The following is a 21,408-nucleotide window of genomic DNA, read 5'->3' as shown; positions in this document are numbered from 1 at the left end:
ATCTACCACTCAATGGTACATGTATGGTACATGCTACTAGTACTGTACATACAGTAGCCGACTGTGCCTCTCAGCGTATTGAAAAGTAATCGAGTATTGCCCAAGTAAACTAAATACCACCAAAAACTTCTTGCATCTGACTTGAGGATCTTCAAACCATCTTCATACCGCCCTTTTCGACTTCGGGTCCTTCAAACCACCTCTACCGACTACCCTATACACCTGAGCTCACTCCAACCAACTCCCCCAATAATCATCCGATCTTGATAATTTTTACACCATTCTACTCCTCTAGTTATTTCTACCACAATTCTCTCTTCAGAAATTCAATCAATTCAATATTACATCAACCATCTCCAGCTCTCGACCATGCAGTATGGGCATTTCGAATGCCTTTTTTTTGGGCAGAATTTAGACTTTGGAGCAGCAGCACAGTATGAGACGACCAAAGACGGGGTCTACAAAACCTATAAAATGGCAGTAGGAGGGAGCAACTGGTCGGGATCACGTGACTATAGATCCTCCCGCGGTCGCCCAATGCATTTTGGGGCTGTTTGGGTCGTTCCATAACCTCCTATAGCCGTCGAGTCCGCCCTCCCCCCGTCCCTGTCCCGACCTCTGTCCGTTGAGTTGCACGTAACCCCACAAAAAACAGAAACCTTACCATTTAAGCTTTCCACCGCGCCAGTCGATAACCGTCCTTCCAGAGCCGGGCCATATATAGCTAAATGTATATAGCTTGAGTGTCTCGGAGTAGCCACTCACTCATCTCATCACCACTCTTCATCTCAGTCACAAAGGAGCGAAGTCCTGACTTAAAGAGAGAAAAGCGACATTTCGCAGACACACAGGCAGAAGTACGACACAAACAGAAGCCCGGTTCAGAAGACATACTTGTACCTAACGCCCATCCATTAGGCAAAGTCACAACTACAGTACGATACTTGTACGATACATCACATTCACATTCACACAGGCTTGCAAAATATGCTTACAAGACTGCGACCTGTTTTGAGGGGTGGCGTGAAAGCGTCGTTGCCCTCGCTGACAAAGACCGTGTCACCTCTTCGTGGCTACTCCTCCCTGGTGGCCTCTCACGACTCCCCCAACCTGGTGAACCTCTCTGAAGCCCCCTTTCTGCTCAACTCCGCCAACGCCGCCCTGTCTCATCCAGAACTGGCAGGCACAGCTGCGGCCGAGGGCCAGGCCAAGCAGCTCAACCTGTACCAGAGTGTGAACGACGCTCTGAAAACGGCGCTGGAGACAGACGAAACTGCCGTGCTGTTTGGAGAAGACGTGGCCTTTGGAGGCGTGTTCCGGTGCTCCATGGATCTCCAGGAGCGATTTGGAGCAGACCGGGTCTTCAATACCCCCTTGACCGAACAGGGACTCGTGGGATTCGGTATTGGATACGCTGCCTATGGATCCACAGCGATCGCTGAGGTCCAGTTTGCAGATTACGTGTTCCCCGCATTTGACCAGATTGTCAACGAGGCTGCCAAGTACCGTGCTCGGTCGTCGTCCAACTTTGACGCCGGAGGACTCACCATCCGAATGCCCTGTGGAGTAGTTGGCCATGGCGCCATGTACCACTCTCAGTCCGGAGAGGCCTTTTTCAGCCACTCTCCAGGCATCAAGGTGGTCATGCCCCGTTCGCCCTTCCAGGCCAAGGGTCTGCTGCTGGCTTCCATTCGATCCAAGGACCCCATCATCTTCATGGAGCCCAAAATCCTGTACCGAGCATCCGCCGAGTACGTGCCCACCGAGGACTATGAGTTGCCCATTGGCAAGGCAGACGTGATGCAGGAGGGCAGTGACGTGACCATTGTTGGATACGGCACGCAGCTGTACCATATTCATGCTGCTGCCAAGATGGCCGAACAGAAGCTCGGTGCGTCTGTGGAGATCATTGACCTGCGGACCATTTCGCCTTGGGACCGTGACACAGTGTTTGAGTCTGTCAAGAAGACGGGCCGGTGTGTGGTGACCCACGAGGCGCCTCGAACCGGTGGAATTGGCGCGGAGGTGGCCGCCGAAGTCCAGGAAAAGTGTTTCCTGCATCTCGAGTCGCCCGTCCAACGAGTCACTGGCTGGGACACTCACATGTCGCTTGCATTTGAAGATCTCCAGGTCCCCAACGTGACCCGAATCTTCCACTCCATCAAAAAGGCCATTGAGTATTAGTCTCGGCATAGGTGGAAGTATATAGTATAGATGGAGGTTACTTTTCAAGGCTTGTGTAGTGCGTGGAGAGTGTGTAGATGTTCTTACTCGTGGAGATGAACTCCAGGTCTCGGTCGTCAGTGTAAGTACAAGTACAATACATGTACCAGTAAAGCACAGGTACAGTAATCACTTACTCTTACAAATACATGATCTGTAGTCTTAGACCAACCGACACTTTCGAGCTGGTAGTTGAAGTATCACTGCTCATTCTGTCATTCTCTCATGCTGATTCAGGAGTTATGGTTTGTTGCTAGAGCTAGTCTCTGAGAGTAGCTGAGAGTAGCTACGAGTCGCTACGGATCACCAGTCGGCTATCTATGTCTTCATTATCTATAACGTGCATGCACAATAAGTTAGTATCCTATCCTTTTTCCTTCTCTTTGCTTCAATTAGAAAGCCAGCTCCTTGAGGGCCGAGTCCACGGCGGCAGAGGCGGCGGACGCGATGGAGGCAGAGAAGTCGGAGGCGGTGGAAACGGTGGGTCCGGGGGTGGGAGGGGGGTTTCCGACAATCTTTTGAGAAGCAGCTTCGGTGGAGACGGCGGGGGTAGCCTCGGTCTTGCCAGGTCCGGTCTCGAAGGGAGCCGAGGTGGAAGAGGCAGCAGTGGAAGAGGGTGTGGAAGAACCGCCAACGGTGACGGTGGGGGTCACGGTCTTGTTGACGGTGGAGGTGGGGGTCACGGTCACGTCAAGGTAGGTCACATCGTCGGTATCGACCGAGTAGGAGGCGGCGGCGCTGATTGCGGAGGCCAAGGCGGCTGTGAGGGAGTCGGGGATGGAGATAGATGCGGGGACGGAAGCGGCGACAGCAGCGTCAGGAGAGGTGACGGAGGGAGCTCCAGCGGTGCCGTTCTTAGCAGCAGCGTCGGCGGCAGAAGCAGCAGAAACCACAGAAGACAGGGCAGCGGCCTGCTCGTCACAAGGAGGAGGCACGTAGTTCTCGGGACAGATGGTGGTGTACTGGGTGACCACGTTCCAGACTGTGGAGGGCTCGGCGGGGGCGGGAGCGGGAGCGGGGGCCGATGTGACAGGGGCAGGAGCAGGAGCAGGAGAAGGAATAGGCTCTCCAGCAGGCTTCTCGGGGGCAGCAGAAGTAGGGGCGGGGGCAGGAGCAGGGACGGCAGCGGGAGTGCTGGTCTCCTTGGCCTTCTCCTCCTCCTCGCACTTGGAGCAGGGAGCAGTGACCACATCGGTAGACTGGATGGTGGTGACCACGGTGGCCGTGACGACCTTCTCAACCGGAGAGGCGGTCTCGCCCTCGGCAGTCTCGGGACACCAGGTGGTAGTGACGGTCTGTTCCTGGGTGAGAACCACGTCTCGCTCGTCGTTGGCAACGGGCAGAGCGTTGACAAGAGAGATAAGAGTTAGCAGAGTGGTGGAGAATCGCATTGTGGGTGTATGTGTGTTTGTGTGTGTGTGATTAAGGAGTGACTGTGCGAGTTGATCTAGTGTTGAAGGAGTGATTGATCTCGTGAGATGGTGAAGGAATGACTGGCGTTCCAAATCTGGAATCCGCCGCTATATATATCTTTTCAGGCTCTGTACAACCCGATCTGCTTTTTTTTGACTTTTTCATCAAACTCGCTTAGCGCGACACCTGCAGGGTTGGCGAGGAATGAGGTTATGCTGCACGAATTCCAACAGGCCATTTGCAACACGAAAAATGGACCAATCGGAGTCTAGAAAACTCCAATCCGAGTATAATCACGTCAAAACTTGATTCCAATTTTCAGAATCTTTCTACCACTTCTGAGTCACCTAGAATTGGGCCTCTCAAATCAACACAGGGGCTGCTCCACAATTTTACCTTGCATAAGGTTCGGTGGTGTGCATTTTACAGGTAGGAGGTGAAGAGAATGTATATGATCTAACGGCGTCCAAAGTGGATACCGAGGCGAAATATTGACAAATCAAAGAGTTTCCACACGATTTTTCGGTCTATGTAAGCAATAATTACCTCCTCTGATGCCCTACAGAACCCATTCTGTCACCTTTTTGTCTCCTCCGATCTTCCTACCCCCCTACCCTCAACCCTCAGCCTTACAAACCTTACAAGTGCTACTACAAAACCCCATTGGGCTAAAGACGCGATCTGGTCGCGTCAAGAGCGCAGGAGAAGACCCGCCGAGATCCCCACTTGCTCTAGTGGGCCCTTGCTCCGCCCAAAACGGCAATCTCTGTCTCTCTGAAACAGCAGAACAGGTGGACCCGTGTCCTGATACAGTACAGAGTGCCGAAAAGTGCACCCGGCAGCCATACCTATGTAACCCTTGCGTTGGAGATGTGGCCGGTGTACGATGGCCACCGAGGTTGGTACAATTGATAATCTAGCAGTGTCGTACGACTGTCCACCGTAGTGCAATCCCTCATACCACCCTATATACAAGTATTTGTACAAGTACTTGATCCGCTACCCCTTCTACGTATCCAAATTGGACCTTAGATCTTGTTTGTCTCATAATGTAAAGTCCCCACCCTGCTTGAGCCCCGTTTCCCATCTCTCTGTTTCACCATGCAATCCGCACTAACCCTTGTTATCTCCCTTGTCTCTCTCATCGCAAGCAGTCCAGCTTTCGGACCCCGTGTTTCATATCAACGACGATATGCTTCGGGACTAACTTGTGTGTCGATCTGATCGTCGATACGGCGCTCGGAAGAAAATCATGTTTCCTTTCGGGGACAGGGGTTGTACGGGAAGTTAAGTAATCATAGCCGCTGCTCATTCATTCGTTCCACGGGTTCCTCTACAATTGGTTCAGGCCACATAATACATGCACTACCTGTTATACGTAATCCACAGACGCTCGCACAAGATGGAAACGTACCTAGACCCGATCGCGGCAGCCAACACCACGAGTTTTATCTTTGTATTTTCGAGTTTTTTCGATTATGACTCAGCAGATATCACATTGTAGAAAGCACCTTTTTCTTTACTTTAAAACCAGCCTTCGTGGCCAAGTGGTAAGGCGCAGCACTAGTAATGCTGAGATCATCAGTTCAAATCTGGTCGAAGGCAAATATTTTTTATTGTAAAAATCCAAGTTCACATAAGTTGGTATTTATTGGAAAGTGGTTCAATTGTGTTTTATTTTTTTAGTGATCGGCTTAGTAGCAGGGGAAAATCGCCTGGACTTCTTGCCTTTCTTCATAGGTTGGTTTGGTCTAATTTGGTGCCTCGGCTACAAGGAGTCTGGTGCACTCACAGGCAGGGGGTAGCAAGAGTATAGGTGTTAGACGAGACTTGGGTGAATCATGTAATAGTTCTAGGCGAGGTGTCTCTGTTGATGCTATTGGCTCGGTGATTGGAGCAATATTCGGTGTGGTAGGTGGTACATCATTAGGCAGCTTGAGAGAAGTCGGCACGAAATGTCACTCATGTGCGTGACCAAAATATTGGTGCTAGAGACAAAGGAAGTAAATAGAAAGAGCTCAAAGATTGCCGTGATACAGAGTATTATCATCTGATCATATATACACATTCAGCAACCTCAATATCTAATCTCGGAACTCAACACTGACATTCAGAGGTAGCTCTGAGTGAGACGGTGCTTTTGCCATCACGTTCCCCTCTTCATGTGCATGTACTAAAATGGGACACATTCTTTACCAATACCGACCCAGTGTGTTAGGAATTTTCACCACGATTTAGTCCTGTGTATACTGTTACCTCCAGTATCCTCAATATCCCTTTTTGGACGCATACCTCCATACTAATATCGATATAATACAATGTCATTCATGTACATACTACGACATGGTATACTCTGGTCGCATGTGCTATGGCTATTAATTGACCCATGTCGATCTCAATCTCTTCACTCGTATAGTCTCCGTTAACCCTCCAACAGCAACTCCTCCTCCTCTTTCCCCTTCACCCAATCAACAAAGTGTTGCACGTCCTGAGCAATAGCTGAAGCAATGCTCTGGTTCTGAATCCATCTGGGTAAAAAACCCCTTGCGTCCGACGTCTGGGCCATGGTCCATCTCACCGTGTCTCCCTCCAGCCGCACATTTTCCACAGACATGTATACCGCCTTGAACCCCTCCACAACATTGTCAGCTGGAAACTGGATGATGTAAAACTCGTCGGGCAGACTGGTGGCAAGCAACCAGACGGCCATTTTGCGGTTGGCCAATCCAATGGGAAACTTGTAGTGAACAACCAGGTTCTCGTACTCTCGGCAGTGGCCCACTTGCTCAAACCCCTGCAACATGGGGATATATTGGACCTCATTGGAGGTGTGGTTTAGAAGCAGACCCTGGCGGAATTTTTCAAACAAATCGTAGGGCCGGTCATTGGGGTCCTTGTGTTCGCTCACACGAACAAACCACGGTTCGCCCGCGATTTCTCGACGATATGTTTTTACCGGAGGAACCCCTGGGTAGTTGTACTCCTTCACAAAGCTCCAGTCTTGGGGAACGGTTGAGATGAGCGAAGCCGCGGCGTCCACAGCCGTCGACTCGAGCGGTAGCGTGTCTCTGCTTTTTTCCCGCAGCGAAAACATGCCGAATTGTCTTGTTTTGAAAAGGGTGTAGCACAACAAGACGGAAATTAGCTCATTTGGTCCACCGGAGATATGAGTGCATAGATTATGCGTGAGATATGTATGTCAGAGATGGGCGGGGTGAAGTGGGCGGGAAATAAGACATCGGAGGCGGTTCTAGTCGCTGTTGTCATGTGATGAGACCAATTCTGGTGATGATATGTCTATTTTTGGGGGAAAATTTAACTTGATGCAATCGAGAATCGAACTCAGACGTTTTGGATGCAACTTGAATACAATCGAGAGAAAAGTGGCGGAGATTCGGTAAATCGATAGTGGTCGGTGGTGAGCGGATCATTAGGACAAAAAAATAACCACCTCCCGGTTCGATAACAACCCATTTCCAGCTCAGTAGTATCTTTTATGAGTCTGCTCAAGCTGCCGAGGCAACCGAAACTTTCATTTATTTTTTATTTTAATTTCAATAGCCTACAGTGTATGTAAGTACTGTACAGTATATACATTCGTCTTAATGGTGCCAACGCTACAGTAGCGTACAGTACTGTACTTGTACGAGTGCCCGTCTTCTGGAAGCAGCTCCATAACCAGGTGGCGTCCAAGTTTGAGGATAATGAACAAGATCTTCCATCTTTTGCGGTTGTCAGAACGTGTACACCATCTGGGTGTCATCATATGTGAGTTAACGTGTAGATCGTCGAACTGGTCAAGCTTCCCATTGTCAATCGCTCCAGAAAACACGTTGCCGGACCCTGTTTCCCAAGTGTCTTCATTCACGTCGGACAAACCCTTTCTTCGATACGTACATGCATTTTCCAGTTTCTGAATCAATGACGGTATATCCAAGCCGTGCGGACCTTCCATGTACACTGTACGGTACATACTGTAACATGAGTCGACGCCGTCCGTATCAACATGATACAAAGTGACTACCGAGTCTTGATTTTTGTGAGATACCGAGAACCATCCGAAGAGTAAGCACCGCAGTAGTATCGAGATTCTTCACTCTGGATTACCTTACTGTAACAATGAGATTTGGCAGGAGAGCGGCTTTCAACAGACGATTGTGATGCTTGCTTCCCGATTGCTCACGTCTGGCTATGTTCTCTCTAATAGACCCTTTTGCGAACAGCAGTTTCTGGGCATGCTTGACACCTCTCGTGTCTCTCAATGGTTTTCCTGCTCTCGTCTTGAATCCTAACAGCTTCTCTAATAGAGGAGAGATGTGTTGACCCCAACTTTTCATGTATTCCTGGCGATGACGACGTGTCAAGAGACGATGGCCAAGCCCAAAGTCATCAAACTGTCCTTGGTAGACAGGATGATCATCAGGTAGAACGTCGGGCGGGGTGTTAACACCGAAGAAGTATCCACTTCGTAGCTCGGTGAGGGTTACAAGTCCGTTGGCTAGGCCAGTTCGGTAGTCGAAGTCATTCTCTGTAGGCCAGCTTAGTAGCCGAAATCTTTCTCCGTGCTAGTGTGGCCGCCTTGTCGTTCTTGATAGCCGATTTGCGGTCTTAGAAGTTCACGTTCCACCATTTAGACAAATGTATCAAGAACAAGACGTGACCTGCGCTTCTGAGTCTCTCCAAGGACGTCGAAGCCACCGTGCACTACTCAATACTCACTGCTCAATTCTTCGAATTATTATGAAGGCTTCGAAAAGGTGTATGGTCAGTTTTGATCAAGGAAGAGGGACTGTGTGGTCTGCTTCGTATTAGAATGGCCTTCTGAAGAGCTCTACAGATGTTGCTTTAACCATGAAGCGGCCGACTACCCCTACAAAAGGCCCTTTGGATTTGCGAAGAGGCGTATCTCCATAACCGAGCCAACACGAGACTCTTCTAGATATGTCTGACCATCCCAGTAACGAGGTCGGTGCCATGCTCGAGGCATGAACGGTGACCATCACTCTAACAAGTCCAAGGGAATGAATAAAATGAGGTCATATCACTTCTGAAGGATATCCTGAAGAAGACGAACATTGACATGTGTTGATCTCAGTGATTGACCAGCGAGGATTCCAACAAACACGCGCGGTCTCAAGGTGATCACCCTGCACCACCCGGGGCACTTGCGAGCCCGGACTGGGCACTGCAGTAACAAAAAGCGCCCCGAGAGCCAATCTCCATTGCAACCAGATGGAATGATTCTTGAGAATATCTGATTGGGCACCTCCGAAGCACATTGAGCTCAGTGCATCTGAGTGCTATATAGCCGAGAGTGCTATATAGCCGAGAAGAGCTACTGTATTGTAACAGAGGCGAAAGGGTAACTCGGGGCAATTGGGGCAATTTGGGGGCTCTGGATAATTCGGGGATTCTAGACGTAATTGTGGGATTTTAGAGGCAATTCAGGGACTTTATTGGGATATTTGGGTGCAGATTTGCTGCTTTATATACCATATCTTTGCCTGAACTGTTCTGCCACATTTTATAGCACATTCTTGAGACTACCAAAGGAGAACAGAATGATAAAAGAGTGATTTTACATGTACATTGTAGCCCACTATGCCTCATTATTATTGTATTTTCAGCTCTCCGTGCAACTCCAACTGTTTATGGCAACAATAATACATACGGAGTACAAGACTCATTGTACTGTCTGGACATCACCATATGACAGTCGTTCAAGAGTCCATATTTGAACTCAGAAAACTGTACTGTTGATCAATTGCTCTTAAAGTGACCCGATATTATGTAAAATCTCCTCCAATGTCTATTCAAACCCCCTACTCGGTTTTTTCAAACGGAGCATATCAATATCCCTCCTGCAACACTACAGGGAGTAAGATGCAATGGGCAAGTGTATCCCGGAGATTACAGTACAGTACCGATTCTTACCGAGTCCACCCCAATGTGACCATTGTTAGCAACTACAGAACCTTCAAGCCTCGTCTTGTGTGATCGCTTGAGTTGGGGCACGCGGCATCTAGTGCACAGTACTGGAACTGCACCTATAATTTATTGTATTAAAAGTACTGTACTGTACTGAACCTATAATGGTATGCACTTCAGAGTACTCTGACTACTCGCCTCCTAACTAACTCTGCAAACAGGATCCTCCGATCCATTGTTCGTCATGGACATCTCCTCCAGCCTCCGCACCTCGCTGCCTTCCAACCTGGGCATCTTAGACGGCCTTGTGTCCTCCTCGTGGTTACGAGCTTTGCGTTTTAGACCACGGCCCGGTGTGTATTCGTTAGGGTCCACATAGTCATTGTCTTGTGGCTGCCGGATATGCATTTGATTGTATGATTCCCGCTGCTGCACCATGAACCGACCAGGAATATCGTCGGATCGGAAGTTCAGGGTGTCATATTGAAGCAACAAACCAGAGTGGCCATAAATGGGGTTAAGATCGAACGGCGATATGCCAAATCTCTCCACGTTTTCGTATCCACTCTGTGCCAGCTTATCCACCACATCCTGATACTCCTGCCGCATCCGTTCCTGCATATCTTGTCGCTGCTGCTTCGAAAGATACAAGGACAAGTGTTTCGGCGGCGGCGACTGTTCCACCACCTCATCCTCCTCCTTCTTCTCCTCCTCCTTCTTCTCCTCCACCACCCCCAACACAGCAAGAGGGTCCTCCCCCTCCTCCTCCTTCTCCTCTTCAATCTCATATTCCGCATCCTCTGCAGTTTCATATTTCGGACGCTCCTCCTCGTAGTACACAGAGTACGGGTTAGTTGGCGGTGTGTCGGTAAAGTTGTGGAAGTATTGCCTCATGCCCATCACATGGTCCCGAGTTCCCTTCTCAATATCATCATGGTCCATCCACTCACTCAGCATACCCCTGCCAATCTCAATGTAGGGAGAATGGGTGAGCTCAAAGAACGGGCGCGCGCGGCGAAACTGGAATACCTGTCGGCTATATTCGTCGTATAAGGATCCGTCAGGATATATGTATCTTGTCCTATCCTGGACAGGATCATCAGAAGAAGGATACGGAACACTAGGAGGGTAAGAGTTTTCTGGCTGGTTCAAACCGCCTCCGGGACCTCTCGTACCGGGGTTATACCAGGGGAGACCGTAAACATATTCATCTCTAGCCTTCCAGAGGACGTCTTGTGGTCGTCTTATCATCTCCTCCCTCACATGAGGCAGATCCTGCTTCCACATATTGATCTCCTTCCCCTCGCCGTCGTATTTGTACCGCAGCATCTTCTCCTTGAATCTTTCCTCCAGCTTCTTGTCCTGCTCATACATGAGCTTGTTAACCTGAGTAGTGATCCTGGGGTATGTGTATGGAGCAGCACCTGCAAGCAAGCGAGTCAGACCGGCCTCCATAATCTTAGAATTGCGCTCATCCAAATTCTCAAGCATACCGGTCTCCTCCATGTGCATAATATCGAGAAACACGGGGACATGGGCGCTCTTGAAGGGGTACAAGTAATCGGTATCAACTTGGTCTCTCTTTTCCATGAGAATCTCGGATAGATTCCTTTCGGAACGGGTTTTGTACGGTTTCTTTGGTGCTTCAGGGGTGAAATCCCACTCTAGATTTCCCTCCTCAAGTTCACGCTTGTACTTTTTTTCCTCCTCAATCATACCATTCAACCTCTCCTGCTCCTTGACGTCCAAAAATTTGACCTTGTCCAGCTTGGACATGCTCTTCACACTCGCAGCAAGCAGACCTGTGTTTGTGTACAGCTTTGGAAGTGCGGCATCCTTGATTTCTCCGAAAATCTTCTTGTGCTGTTCTTCAGTTGTTCCGGGTGTAACAAGTGACTCCGGGAACGGAACCTCCGATCTCTCATCCACGTACTCAGATCCACTTCTCTCCCAGTAGCTCCGGAAGAAACGAGACAATTTGTTGTACCTGAGCCCTTGAACAAACAGCATATTTCCGGTAGACATGGTGCTGTCTGTTCGAGCATACGTAGTTTTATCAACTTCCATGTAGTTGCGGAATAATTCGCGGGTCTTGTCGACGATTCTAATCAACAACTCCTTGATTGCATCTCCCTCAATACCCTCAAACACAGGCAAGTCAGTGTTGTACTCCTTGCTTTGAATATCCATACCATTGGCAGGATTGGGGTAGAAGATTTCTGCAGCAAGAGACACCAACGCCTCGGTTTTGAGTAAGTCCTCAGACGCGTTCTCTTTCGTCTCGTCCCCAACTCTCATCGAACAAAACGGCTCCTCCCCTTTAGCCATATGCTCATCTTCCCACTTGGCGATACCGTGAGCAAACGACTCCTCCAGAGCGATCCACTTGTCGGACATTTCACAAGCAGCTGGGATCTCCTTGAACGAAACCGGTCGGTCTTTTTCCGGAATGAACTCCTCCCCAGCATTTACTCGGACATTGAACATTTCCTTCTGGTGCTCAGACGCGGTAAACAGCAGATCGTGGTACTCCTCGACCTCGGCAAGTGACTTGGAGTCCATTGCGTCGGCAATCTCGCCCAGTCGGTGTCTCCCCACTCGTCCTAGAAGAGAGAAGAAGTGTTCCTTCTCGTTTTCGCTCCAGATAGTACCAGTAACTGCATCTTCGGTGTCGTTGTCGCGCTGAGCCTCCTCCTCGATATCGTTGGCAGAATAAAACTTGTCGGAAAACAGTCCTTCTCCTTTGCTGTCCTCTTCCCTCTCGGGCTTGCCTCTGGTCTCGGCATCCCTCTGCTGAGCGGCAAGAAACTTTCTGTACTCCCTGTCTGTCTCCCTGGGGCCCACGCCGGGGTCCACAAACGGCTGGTAGTACTTTTGTCTGTACTTTTGGTCACGACGTCTGCGTGCAGGAGAGGTCACACTGTGTTGGTTCTCCTTGAAGAACTCATTGTATAACAGTGCCTCAATTTCCAGCGCTCTCGCACGTGGGAACTTGCCGCCCCAGTCGCTGTCGACCGTGGGACGGTCCAGCTCGAAAGCAGGAGTCTCGATCATGTGGTCCAGCTCCTTCCGAGTCAGTTCCACGGAACAGCTCGTAGGAGACTCCTGAAGGCTGGGAACAATCGGGCCACGTGTCCTTTCAATGTTGAGAATCATCTCAATGCAAATCCGATCAATGTCGTCCAACCGCTTGGTGCTAATCTTCTCGTTGGCGTCAGACAGGGTCCGGCCCCAGGGCTGACCCTCGCCATGGTACGACAAAAAGACCGTGCCGGGCACCACCTGTTCGTTTTCGTTCTGGGCACGAGCCACCAGCTTGGCGCCGACGGAATGCCCACCGGGACTGTTCTGCCAGCCAGAAAATGCCATTCCAGAGCTGAGTTGTGTGGAGGAAGATAACAAAAATATCGGATTGGGTTCACACTGCATGAACTTTGGAGAGAGCGGGTCCAGGAGAGATAGCACGGGGGTTTGTGAGTGCACAGAGAGATAATGTGGCGAATATCGGTATCATTTTGAAGCACGTATTGAGACTAATCTCCTTGTGTGACTGGTTTTGATGTCAGATTGCTTACTCTCGTATCAATGACACTTTTTTGTGTTTCTAACGGAATTGGAATTTTGTCGGTTTCAGTTTGACGCCATCCTTAAATATACCCAAATCAAAACTCTCTACAGTGTACTTGTATGTCTAGGTCCCAAGTGTGCTTATGTAATCCTAGCTACTACAAGTGGGTCCGCCACAATAGTGCCATACGCTGGTCTCAAACCGGAATAACAACCCCCAATATATATATCAGAATATTCACCTGACTCTAGCGATTCCAGTTGTGTACTTTTTTTTTCTCACAACTTGAAAAATGAGTCCTTTGACACTACACACCCTCTCTGTCTCTCTCCTCCCACCTTGAATCAGCTTTCAATGGGCTCGAAACACAACATATACACACAATATATATATCAATCGATATCTCTTGGCTTCAGTGTTGTGAATGTTCAATTTTCAGTGTATTTTTTTCTATTTTATCCGCATTATCACAACTCCATAATCTCTCTACACCACCACTTGACATTAAGCTCACACCATGCAGATATTTTTTGAATCTGAATTTTTCGGACTGATAAATTCCACTTATCAACTAACACCACTCGACAAGATGCTCCGAGCCAGTAAAGCGGTTCGAGTGAGCAGATCGGGACTGTCGGAGTCCTTGCGGATGCTGCCACCCCAAGTCCGCTCGGTTTCAACCCAGCTAGTTCGCAACAGTGGTGCTAAAAGAAAGACCGCCACCAACACTGTGGCCAAGCAGAGACCCGCCAAGTGGGGCTCCAGAAAGCCCACGCCCGCTCAGATTGAGGAGAGCAAGCAGCAGTGGCTGGCGGCCCGAGAAAAGGCAAAATTTGGCAAACTTGCAGCTAAATTGGCCGAGATGAAAAGCGCCCGACAACAGAAACAGCCCGACGACGGTCGACAGAAGGTCGATCCCGTGACCCCCGAACAACGACAGCTACTGGATCTGATCCAGGGACCCCTGGTTACCGTGCAGGGAGACGCTAAGGCCCACAGAAACTTTCTCACCAGCACTCTGAGACGGATCACACCGTACGTCGATGAGGGAGGCTCCAGTTTGATTGAAAAGGGAAGGTTCGACTTCATCACTGGCCGTCACGTGGTCAAGTCGCAGCTAGAGGATCTTTGTAACCTCGATGACGCCCAAAAAAGCTTGGATCCCGCTTCACACAGGATCCCCCTGGTATTCGACGACCGCGGAAACGCTCTGAGACTTTCAGTGACGGGGTTTTTCAAGCTCCGAAATGAGACTCGTAAAGGCAGGTACACTCTGCCGCTCCTGCAGCAGATCAACATGCCTGTGCGGTTCGAGAGCCACCGAGACTTGTTGTTGAAGGTTTTGGAAGAGGAGGTGCAGTTTCAGATTGAGCAGGAGAAAATCTATCAAGCCCGTCTGGAGAGCTTGAAGTCCTTGTCTGAGGGTAAAGAGAAGCTCTCTGAGGAAGATGTGGCTCGCTACAAGGAGATTCAGCAGACTCACGTTTCTGCTCAGAGTGAAATCCTGCGAGTTCTTGCCAAGATGGGCCATATCGTGGCATGTGACAACTTTGATGCGTTGTTGAAGCCTGCCATTTTGCAGCATATCATCACTGACGGTTCCGAGACGGTTCATTTATTAAATTTGAAGGATCCCTTGAGTCGGTCGATCAAAATCAACTATAACAAGTTTCTGTCTCGAGAAGGAGGCCAACTGGATCTCCCACAGGCTGCTGTGACCGATGGAACGCGTGTCTACGCCAAGTACGCCAAGGGAGTGGTTGTTTTCCCCTTCTACAAGTTGTCTGGTGTGCAGCTGATTGAGATTTTGAAAAAGGTCGTGTTTGCAGAATTCGAGCGCATCCGAACCCAGTACGGCATTGAGGAGGACGAGCTGATGGCCCAGCTGCAGATTATGGCCGACAGAGGCGACAACTATCTCAAGTTTTACCCCGAGAAACCCATCTCCGCGGTCGATGAAGTCACGGGACTTGTGCTCGACGAAACGGCTGGTGCTGCTGCTGAGGATGACGAGCTGAAGATCTCGTTTTTCAAAATCCATGAGACCGAGAAGGAGAAGTACTTCTCCACGAAAGCCGCGGTGCGAACCGACATGGGGCTTCCTGAGGAGCAGGAGAGCGAGTTTGAGTCGGTTTCTACCGCAGTCCAGAATTCGACCTACGAGGATGTTGTTTCTGAGCTTGAGAGACTTCGTCCGGAGTCCATTGTGGTTGCCAGAAAGACCTGGGATGGAATTTCACAGACTATTGAAAAGAATATCCTGGTTGACGACCTCAGACAGTACATCCGAGACTGGAGTAAGGAGAACAAGATTCCGTTTCCCACCACTCGTCTTCTAAAGGCGGATTTGATCCATCTACTCCGAGACCGCGTCTGGAAGATCACGCTCACCGATTCTGTGCCCAACAATGTAGTTTCCCAAACCTTCAAGCTCTCCGAACTCCAGAAAATCTTCCTCTTCAAGTACCACTACCAGCTGGTGCAGTTGTGGGTGACCCGGGGCGCGGAAGTGTCTTTTGCTGACGAAAAAAATGACGAAATTGTTGTTTCTGCGCCGGAGAAGATCCTCAGAATGGTCAGCGTGACTCTGTCGCAGTTTGGCTCTCGTATCACCTGTGCCAAGCTCGACATGACGAAATCACAGCTCTCCAACATGACTCCCGAGCTGTGGAAGAGTCTGCAGGAGTCCACTGAGACTCACATTGTCCATACTGACTCTGACGTTCTCGTCTACTATCTGGGAAACGCTCAGAAGAAAACCAAGCTGCTCAGTCGGTACATTCGGGCCATGAGCCCTCAGGGACACTTCTCGCAGAGCATCATTTACCAAACCAACCCCGAGAGTGTGGAAAAGTCTGCCTTTTTCCCTAGAGCCGTGTCGCATGAACAGCCCTGGTACCAGAGAGTGATCAAGAAGTGGGCCCGATGGCGAGAGATTCACGGATCAGACTATCTCAGCAACACCCAGGAGCCCAAGCTGTCGCTGGTGTCTTCTTCGGGAGTGTCGGACCTACCTTCAGACCAGTCTCTTCAGAACATCATCTCGGACACCCTCATCACCCAGCTGGAAGCTCTACCTAGCTCGATAGTGACCCAGGACGCGTCTCAGGTGGTAGACTCGGCCGACCAGCGACAGCTGAGCGACAGACTGGCCCATAAAGCTATTCTGGCGGGCGTGGTGGAACCCTATGATCCGGCAGCCAACAATGTCGCTCCCACCGTCTACGAAAAGGTGTCGATTTCCGCCACCCTGGGCCAACTGGTGCACGCCAACAAGAGCACCCGTGACTCGCGGGGCTCCCTGGACGTGTCTACCATCGATCCTGTTCGAGACGTTCACTTTTCGGGCTCCGTTCCGTTTGTCAACGAAAAACTCCGAACCATGTTTCCCAAGTCGAGACCAGGAGCCCAGGACAGATACAAGATGGTTCTGCACTGCGAGCCCATGTCGTCAACAGACGCTCCCCCGATCCAAATTGAGGCCGTCAACATGACCAGGAACGAGCAAATGTTCAAGTACCCGCCCCCGTCCATCTACGCTGTGACTCGACAGACAAACCTGCTGGTGTCGCTGCCTTCAATCAACTCGGACATGATGTACAGCGCACGGTCGAGACAGAAGTTGCTTCCGTCGGCCAATCTTTTGCATGCATGGGAAGTCTTCTTCTCCAAGGCCAGCAGACAAGTTCAGTACCCTCCCGAGTTTGAAATCAACGTGAACGGAGAGAACACCGCCTACCGGTGTGTTAGCGTGGTCTACGCCCGTCACGATGAGTACCCAGTGCTCTCGTTCGACAACACAAACGAAGCCACAGCAGGTGTGGTCATGCATAGAAACATAGCTGGAGGAGACATGTGTGGGGTGCGAAACGAGGTGTCTGTGGAAACCATCTGGAGAGACTACAAGGTGGCGACTGAGGACGAGTCGCAGCTGAAGTCTGATTCGCTGTTGGACGACTTTGTGGGTAATTCCCTCAAGTTCATGGACTCTTTGGACGCTGAGTCGGTGCCTCTTTAACGAGGTGGGTAACGACTTACAGACCAACGAGAAACATTTGTATATAGTATTATGATTATGATTACCAAGGAGTCTGCGCCGCACTGAACTCTTACTCGAGGTTCAGTTATAATTTCGTCTGATGAGCTGTAGAGTGCCATGTGTTATCTTGAGGAGACGTCTCGCTGTAGTATTTTCCACACTGCTAGCTACAGTAGAAACACAGGATGGGAAGTAACTACTTGTAGGTCTTTGAAAACGTCGTAAAATCTTGAAAGGTGGTACTGATGGCTATTTTCATGGGGAGCACATAGGTATATACTTGTAGAATCCTGGGTGCTGCCATCTTTTGGTGTTCCTGGCCGAAATGTCAGGTGGTCTGAGTGAGTGGAGTTGTGTATCCATGAGTCTCATCGAACAGTCGTCATCCTGTCTCAACCTATGCTCATCTTGATTACCAGGTTTCAGTCTACAGTATATGACATCTTCAATCAACTTGGTACACTCTTCACCGCGGTTTATGTTTCCAATCAGCTGTTTCCAACTCTCAGTAGTCCAAGAACACTGAATATTGGCGAAGAAGAAATTAAACGACTGTGATCATCGAAACCATGGCAAACATCATCTCGATTGAACTCATATTCCAAACAGGACAAAAAAGCAGCAAAAAATAGTTGCCTACTGTTTCGCAGACCATTTGTAGCCCGACGTGGGGCTTGAACCCACAGCCTTGAGATGATCTCGAATAAGAGTCTCACGCTCTACCGATTGAGCTAGCCAGGCGTTGTGATTCGGGGTGGGGGATAGCCGTTAAGTCGGGAAGGGGAAAAAAAGGGAATGATAAAAAATAAAATAAAAATAAAAAAATCCGTAAGATCACGTGACACGCACTGAGGATTCGCATTCCGAGTCCTTAGGGGTCTACGAGTATCAGAGGTCTATCTGTTAAATAAAATCGACTTTTACACAACAAATACATTAACGACTTACATATGACTCGCTGGGGGCGTTCCGATAAACCAGACTCTCCTCTCTAACAGAGAGCCTCATCGTGAGAGTCTCGGCAGCCGAGTGAATTTGCCCCTGAGAATGGAAACAAGTGGTTTGTTGTTTGTCATTCACTTTGTTCATTTTCCTAATTAATTATCCATGTGTGATTCACCTGTGTATATCTCTTACTGCATCATCGCCAAAAGTCTGAGTCGCCGTCTAGGACCCTCGCCGGTGACGCGAATCTTGTTCTCATTCTGCATTCCCTGGACCACCTGGGAAAACTCCTCGTTCGTCACCGCGCGCGTGATATCCAACACCTTGCGCTGCACCTCATTGTAAGGAGCTTCTCCGGTGGGATACGACTCCAGAGCTCGCTCAATCTCCTGAGAAACCATGGCCTGCGCGGTTCGCTGGGCCAGAGAAGTTCCTGTCTGAATCAGATCCATGTCGATTCGTCCAGAAACAGGATCGGTGGCGTAATCCTTGATGGCGGCTCTGATAAGTCGCACGGCTTCGTCGACGTCAGAAACCTCGACTGTGGACGAAAGACGCATCTTGGCATGTGCCTCTGACAGCCGAATCATACTCTCCAGCTGTCTGGTGGTGGCTGTGATTCGTTTTTCCGAAGACCGAGGATCATCTCCCTGCTTTCGCATGTCCACATATGCCGCCACAAGTCTGTCTTTGGCGTCGGGGGTGATTTGAGGGAAGACATTGGCTCGTGCGTACGACAGGTACAGAGTCAGAAACTCCACCGGTAAGATCTCTCCAGTGGCAGCAGTGGCGGTGTTGTCGTCAAGGTACATGTTTGCGATATGAGTAGCCAGATGACGATCGACTCGTTCATCGACTTGGTCAAGCATTAGATAGACGAGATCAAAACGAGACAAAAGTGTAGGAGGAAGATCAATGTTCTTTGTCACGGGCAAATCGGGATTGTACCGAGAGTCAATGGGGTTGGCTGAGGCAATGATGGACGTTCGTGCGTTCAAGGTGGTGATAATGCCGGCTTTGGCAATCGACACCGTCTGCTGCTCCATGACTTCGTGCAACACCGATCTGGTGGCGTCACTCATCTTGTCAAACTCATCAATGCAACAAACTCCGCCATCCGAAAGAACCAGAGCGCCAGATTCAAGCACGGGCTGTCGAGTATCGGGATCGCGTGCCACATATGCTGTCAGACCCACGGCCGAAGAGCCCTTGCCTGAAGTGTACACTCCTCGCGGAGCAATCTTATGCACATATTGAAGCAGCTGAGATTTCGATGTGGAGGGGTCTCCGCACAGAAGAACGTTGATATCGCCTCGGTACTTGGGTCCACCTCCCTTGGTGAACGTCTTGTTTGTGCCTCCAAACAGCTGCAGTAAGATACCCTTCTTAACGTCGTCGTGTTCGTAGATGGACGGAGCCAGAGACCGGGACATGAGGTCGTAGAGATCGGCTCGTTCAGACACCTCCTTGATTCGGTCCATTTCGTCGACGGTGATTTTTCGCGTCTCCTCCACGTCATTCTTCTCAGCCGCGTCCTCGTTGTTGGCTCCAGATATGTCGGTATCAACCTGGACACGAGTCTTGTCGGTCTTTTGCACGTGAACAACGTCAATGTAGGTCTTGAACAGCGATCTGATGGTTCTGTTTCGGGGATTCACTCGCGTAGGTACAGATCGGTAAATACCCGTCACCTGGACCCGATCTCCGGCCTTGCAGGCGTCCACAAGCTCGTCATAGACACAGAGAGACACCGTGTGGGGCGTCTGGCCGTCGGGAACAACGTCCGGTGTCTCTTGGAGTCGCACAACCTGTTTGTCGCCGAAAATGGACCGGTTGTGCAGAATTTGCATGGAGTACTTACTCTGGCACACAGTTCGAGGACAAACGACAGGTTCGGCGATAATACCTCTTTCGATTTGGACCGGTTCGGTGTGGTTGCACACCGAGCACTTGAAAACCGCCTCCTTCATGTCAGGAATGACCTGCGTTGATCTCAAAGACAGTCCCTTGACGCACACAAGATTGTCAATGTCTGAAGGATTGAGCTCTCTCATGCCTCGATCTGTGCCCAGGCCATACGGACGCACCTTGTACATTGTCTGTTCCACCTCCTGGATTACCGACTCCTCCGGGTGATCACTTCCCTCGACCAGGAGAGCGACCATGACGTCCTTGATGGTCTGGTCCATCAGAGGGATGATTTCTTGGGGGTAGAGCACCAGCTTTCGGTAGAGAGACGCCGTCGGAGGATACGCCAGCAGGTTCTGCATGTCCAGGTTCAGGTTGGTCATGCCCAGTTCGTGCATCTGCTGCAGCATGATCACGTAGTACAGTCTGTCAGGGTCCGAGTTTGTGTGTTGTCCAGTGGCTCCAATGTCTTCCAACACCGTGCCATCTAGTTGCACCCGGTAGCTCGGTTTGAAGTGCATCAGGAACCGTCGAAACTTGGCCATCACCTCTGGAATGGCGATGTCTGTGCCCCAAAGTACCGCTCGCGGCTCGTTTCCGTCTGTGGAGATCCCCTCGGAAGGCATGAGGCCCGCGGTGGAGATGTCGTTGTCGCTCTGGAGCCCGAGACCCGTGGACGACAGTCCCTCAGAGTCCAGGCGCATTGGCGAGCTTTCGAAGCCGTTTCCAAAGGTCGTTTGTCGACGTGGCGTGTTGATGTCGGACGAGAAAATGTCGCCTCGGGGCTGACGACCGCCGGCGGTGGCGCGAGTTGGGGTGGAGTCGAGATCAGACAGAAGAGCGGCTCCTCTGGACGAAGGAGCGCCACCCTGACGAGCTCCGGTGGACGAGGGAAGTCGTCGGGTGCCGCCGGAAGACGGCATCATGGCCGGCGACGAAGCCATGCCGAGCTCGCTGGGGGGATTCGACGAGCCCATAAACAGGGGCGACGACGACACGTTGTTGTCCCGCTGGGGGGACGATCCCAGTCCGATTGGGGAGCTGGGTGTGGACATGACGGGTGGATTTGCGCAACAGAAACAGAAATGCGGGAAACTGCGGTGATGTCGCCGATGACAGTGTCAATGTCAATGTCCAGTGCGGTGTTGTGGAAGCGGTGGTTGGTTTGGGAGAAATTCCTAATGCTTGGGACGCGTTAAAGTTTCAATTAAACGTCCCAATCGGGCACAGGAGACGTGTCGGTAGGGTAACTTGACGCGTGCCTCCCGAGACTAGAGAGATGGGCTTTTGACTGAGGGGATACGGGACCGTGAAATACCAGCTCCACGGCGCTTTCCCGTGTGTTTGTGTCACCCAGTTGCATTTCTTCACGTCCAGATGTACA

General features: G+C 50.4%; 6 protein-coding genes, 2 non-coding genes and 1 pseudogene across 8 annotated transcripts; 3 read left to right on the top strand and 6 right to left on the bottom strand.

Annotated features, from left to right (window-relative positions):
• Nucleotides 1-987: 987 nt before the first annotated feature.
• Nucleotides 988-2,184, top strand: YALI1_F07630g (uncharacterized protein; the record flags this gene model as incomplete). Its single annotated transcript, XM_505015.3, has 1 exon — nt 988-2,184. The coding sequence occupies one exon, from the start codon at nt 988-990 to the stop codon at nt 2,182-2,184; it is 1,197 nt and encodes a 398-aa protein (XP_505015.1).
• A 431-nt stretch (nt 2,185-2,615) lies between these two features.
• Nucleotides 2,616-3,614, bottom strand: YALI1_F07604g (uncharacterized protein; the record flags this gene model as incomplete). Its single annotated transcript, XM_505014.3, has 1 exon — nt 2,616-3,614. One exon carries the CDS (start codon nt 3,612-3,614, stop codon nt 2,616-2,618), a length of 999 nt encoding a protein of 332 aa, XP_505014.2.
• A 1,555-nt stretch (nt 3,615-5,169) lies between these two features.
• YALI1_F07588r lies at nt 5,170-5,241 on the top strand. The gene has a single exon. It is a non-coding gene; the product is annotated as a tRNA-Thr (tRNA).
• Nucleotides 5,242-6,058: 817 nt separating this feature from the next.
• YALI1_F07573g (uncharacterized protein) lies at nt 6,059-6,730 on the bottom strand (the record flags this gene model as incomplete). The annotated part of the gene is made up of 1 exon (XM_505013.3): nt 6,059-6,730. The coding sequence occupies one exon, from the start codon at nt 6,728-6,730 to the stop codon at nt 6,059-6,061; it is 672 nt and encodes a 223-aa protein (XP_505013.3).
• Nucleotides 6,731-7,347: 617 nt separating this feature from the next.
• On the bottom strand, nt 7,348-8,265 carry YALI1_F07557g (Compare to YALI0F04928g, Misc non-coding, some similarities with uniprot|Q6CF25 Yarrowia lipolytica YALI0B10890g no start; annotated as a pseudogene).
• A 1,500-nt stretch (nt 8,266-9,765) lies between these two features.
• Nucleotides 9,766-12,993, bottom strand: YALI1_F07510g (uncharacterized protein; the record flags this gene model as incomplete). The annotated part of the gene is made up of 1 exon (XM_505010.3): nt 9,766-12,993. One exon carries the CDS (start codon nt 12,991-12,993, stop codon nt 9,766-9,768), a length of 3,228 nt encoding a protein of 1,075 aa, XP_505010.3.
• Nucleotides 12,994-13,649: 656 nt separating this feature from the next.
• YALI1_F07504g (uncharacterized protein) lies at nt 13,650-17,150 on the top strand (the record flags this gene model as incomplete). Its single annotated transcript, XM_505009.3, has 1 exon — nt 13,650-17,150. One exon carries the CDS (start codon nt 13,650-13,652, stop codon nt 17,148-17,150), a length of 3,501 nt encoding a protein of 1,166 aa, XP_505009.3.
• A 680-nt stretch (nt 17,151-17,830) lies between these two features.
• Nucleotides 17,831-17,912, bottom strand: YALI1_F07461r. The gene has a single exon. It is a non-coding gene; the product is annotated as a tRNA-Lys (tRNA).
• Nucleotides 17,913-18,304: 392 nt separating this feature from the next.
• YALI1_F07429g (uncharacterized protein) lies at nt 18,305-21,079 on the bottom strand (the record flags this gene model as incomplete). Its single annotated transcript, XM_505008.3, has 1 exon — nt 18,305-21,079. The coding sequence occupies one exon, from the start codon at nt 21,077-21,079 to the stop codon at nt 18,305-18,307; it is 2,775 nt and encodes a 924-aa protein (XP_505008.1).
• Between the last annotated feature and the right edge of the window lie 329 nt (nt 21,080-21,408).

The sequence above is a fragment of the Yarrowia lipolytica genome, chromosome 1F (genome assembly GCF_001761485.1).
Source record: "Yarrowia lipolytica chromosome 1F, complete sequence".
NCBI lineage: Eukaryota > Fungi > Ascomycota > Dipodascomycetes > Dipodascales > Yarrowia > Yarrowia lipolytica.
The sequence above is the reverse complement of the archived record's forward strand: the minus strand, read 5'-3'. Positions and strand labels throughout refer to the sequence as shown.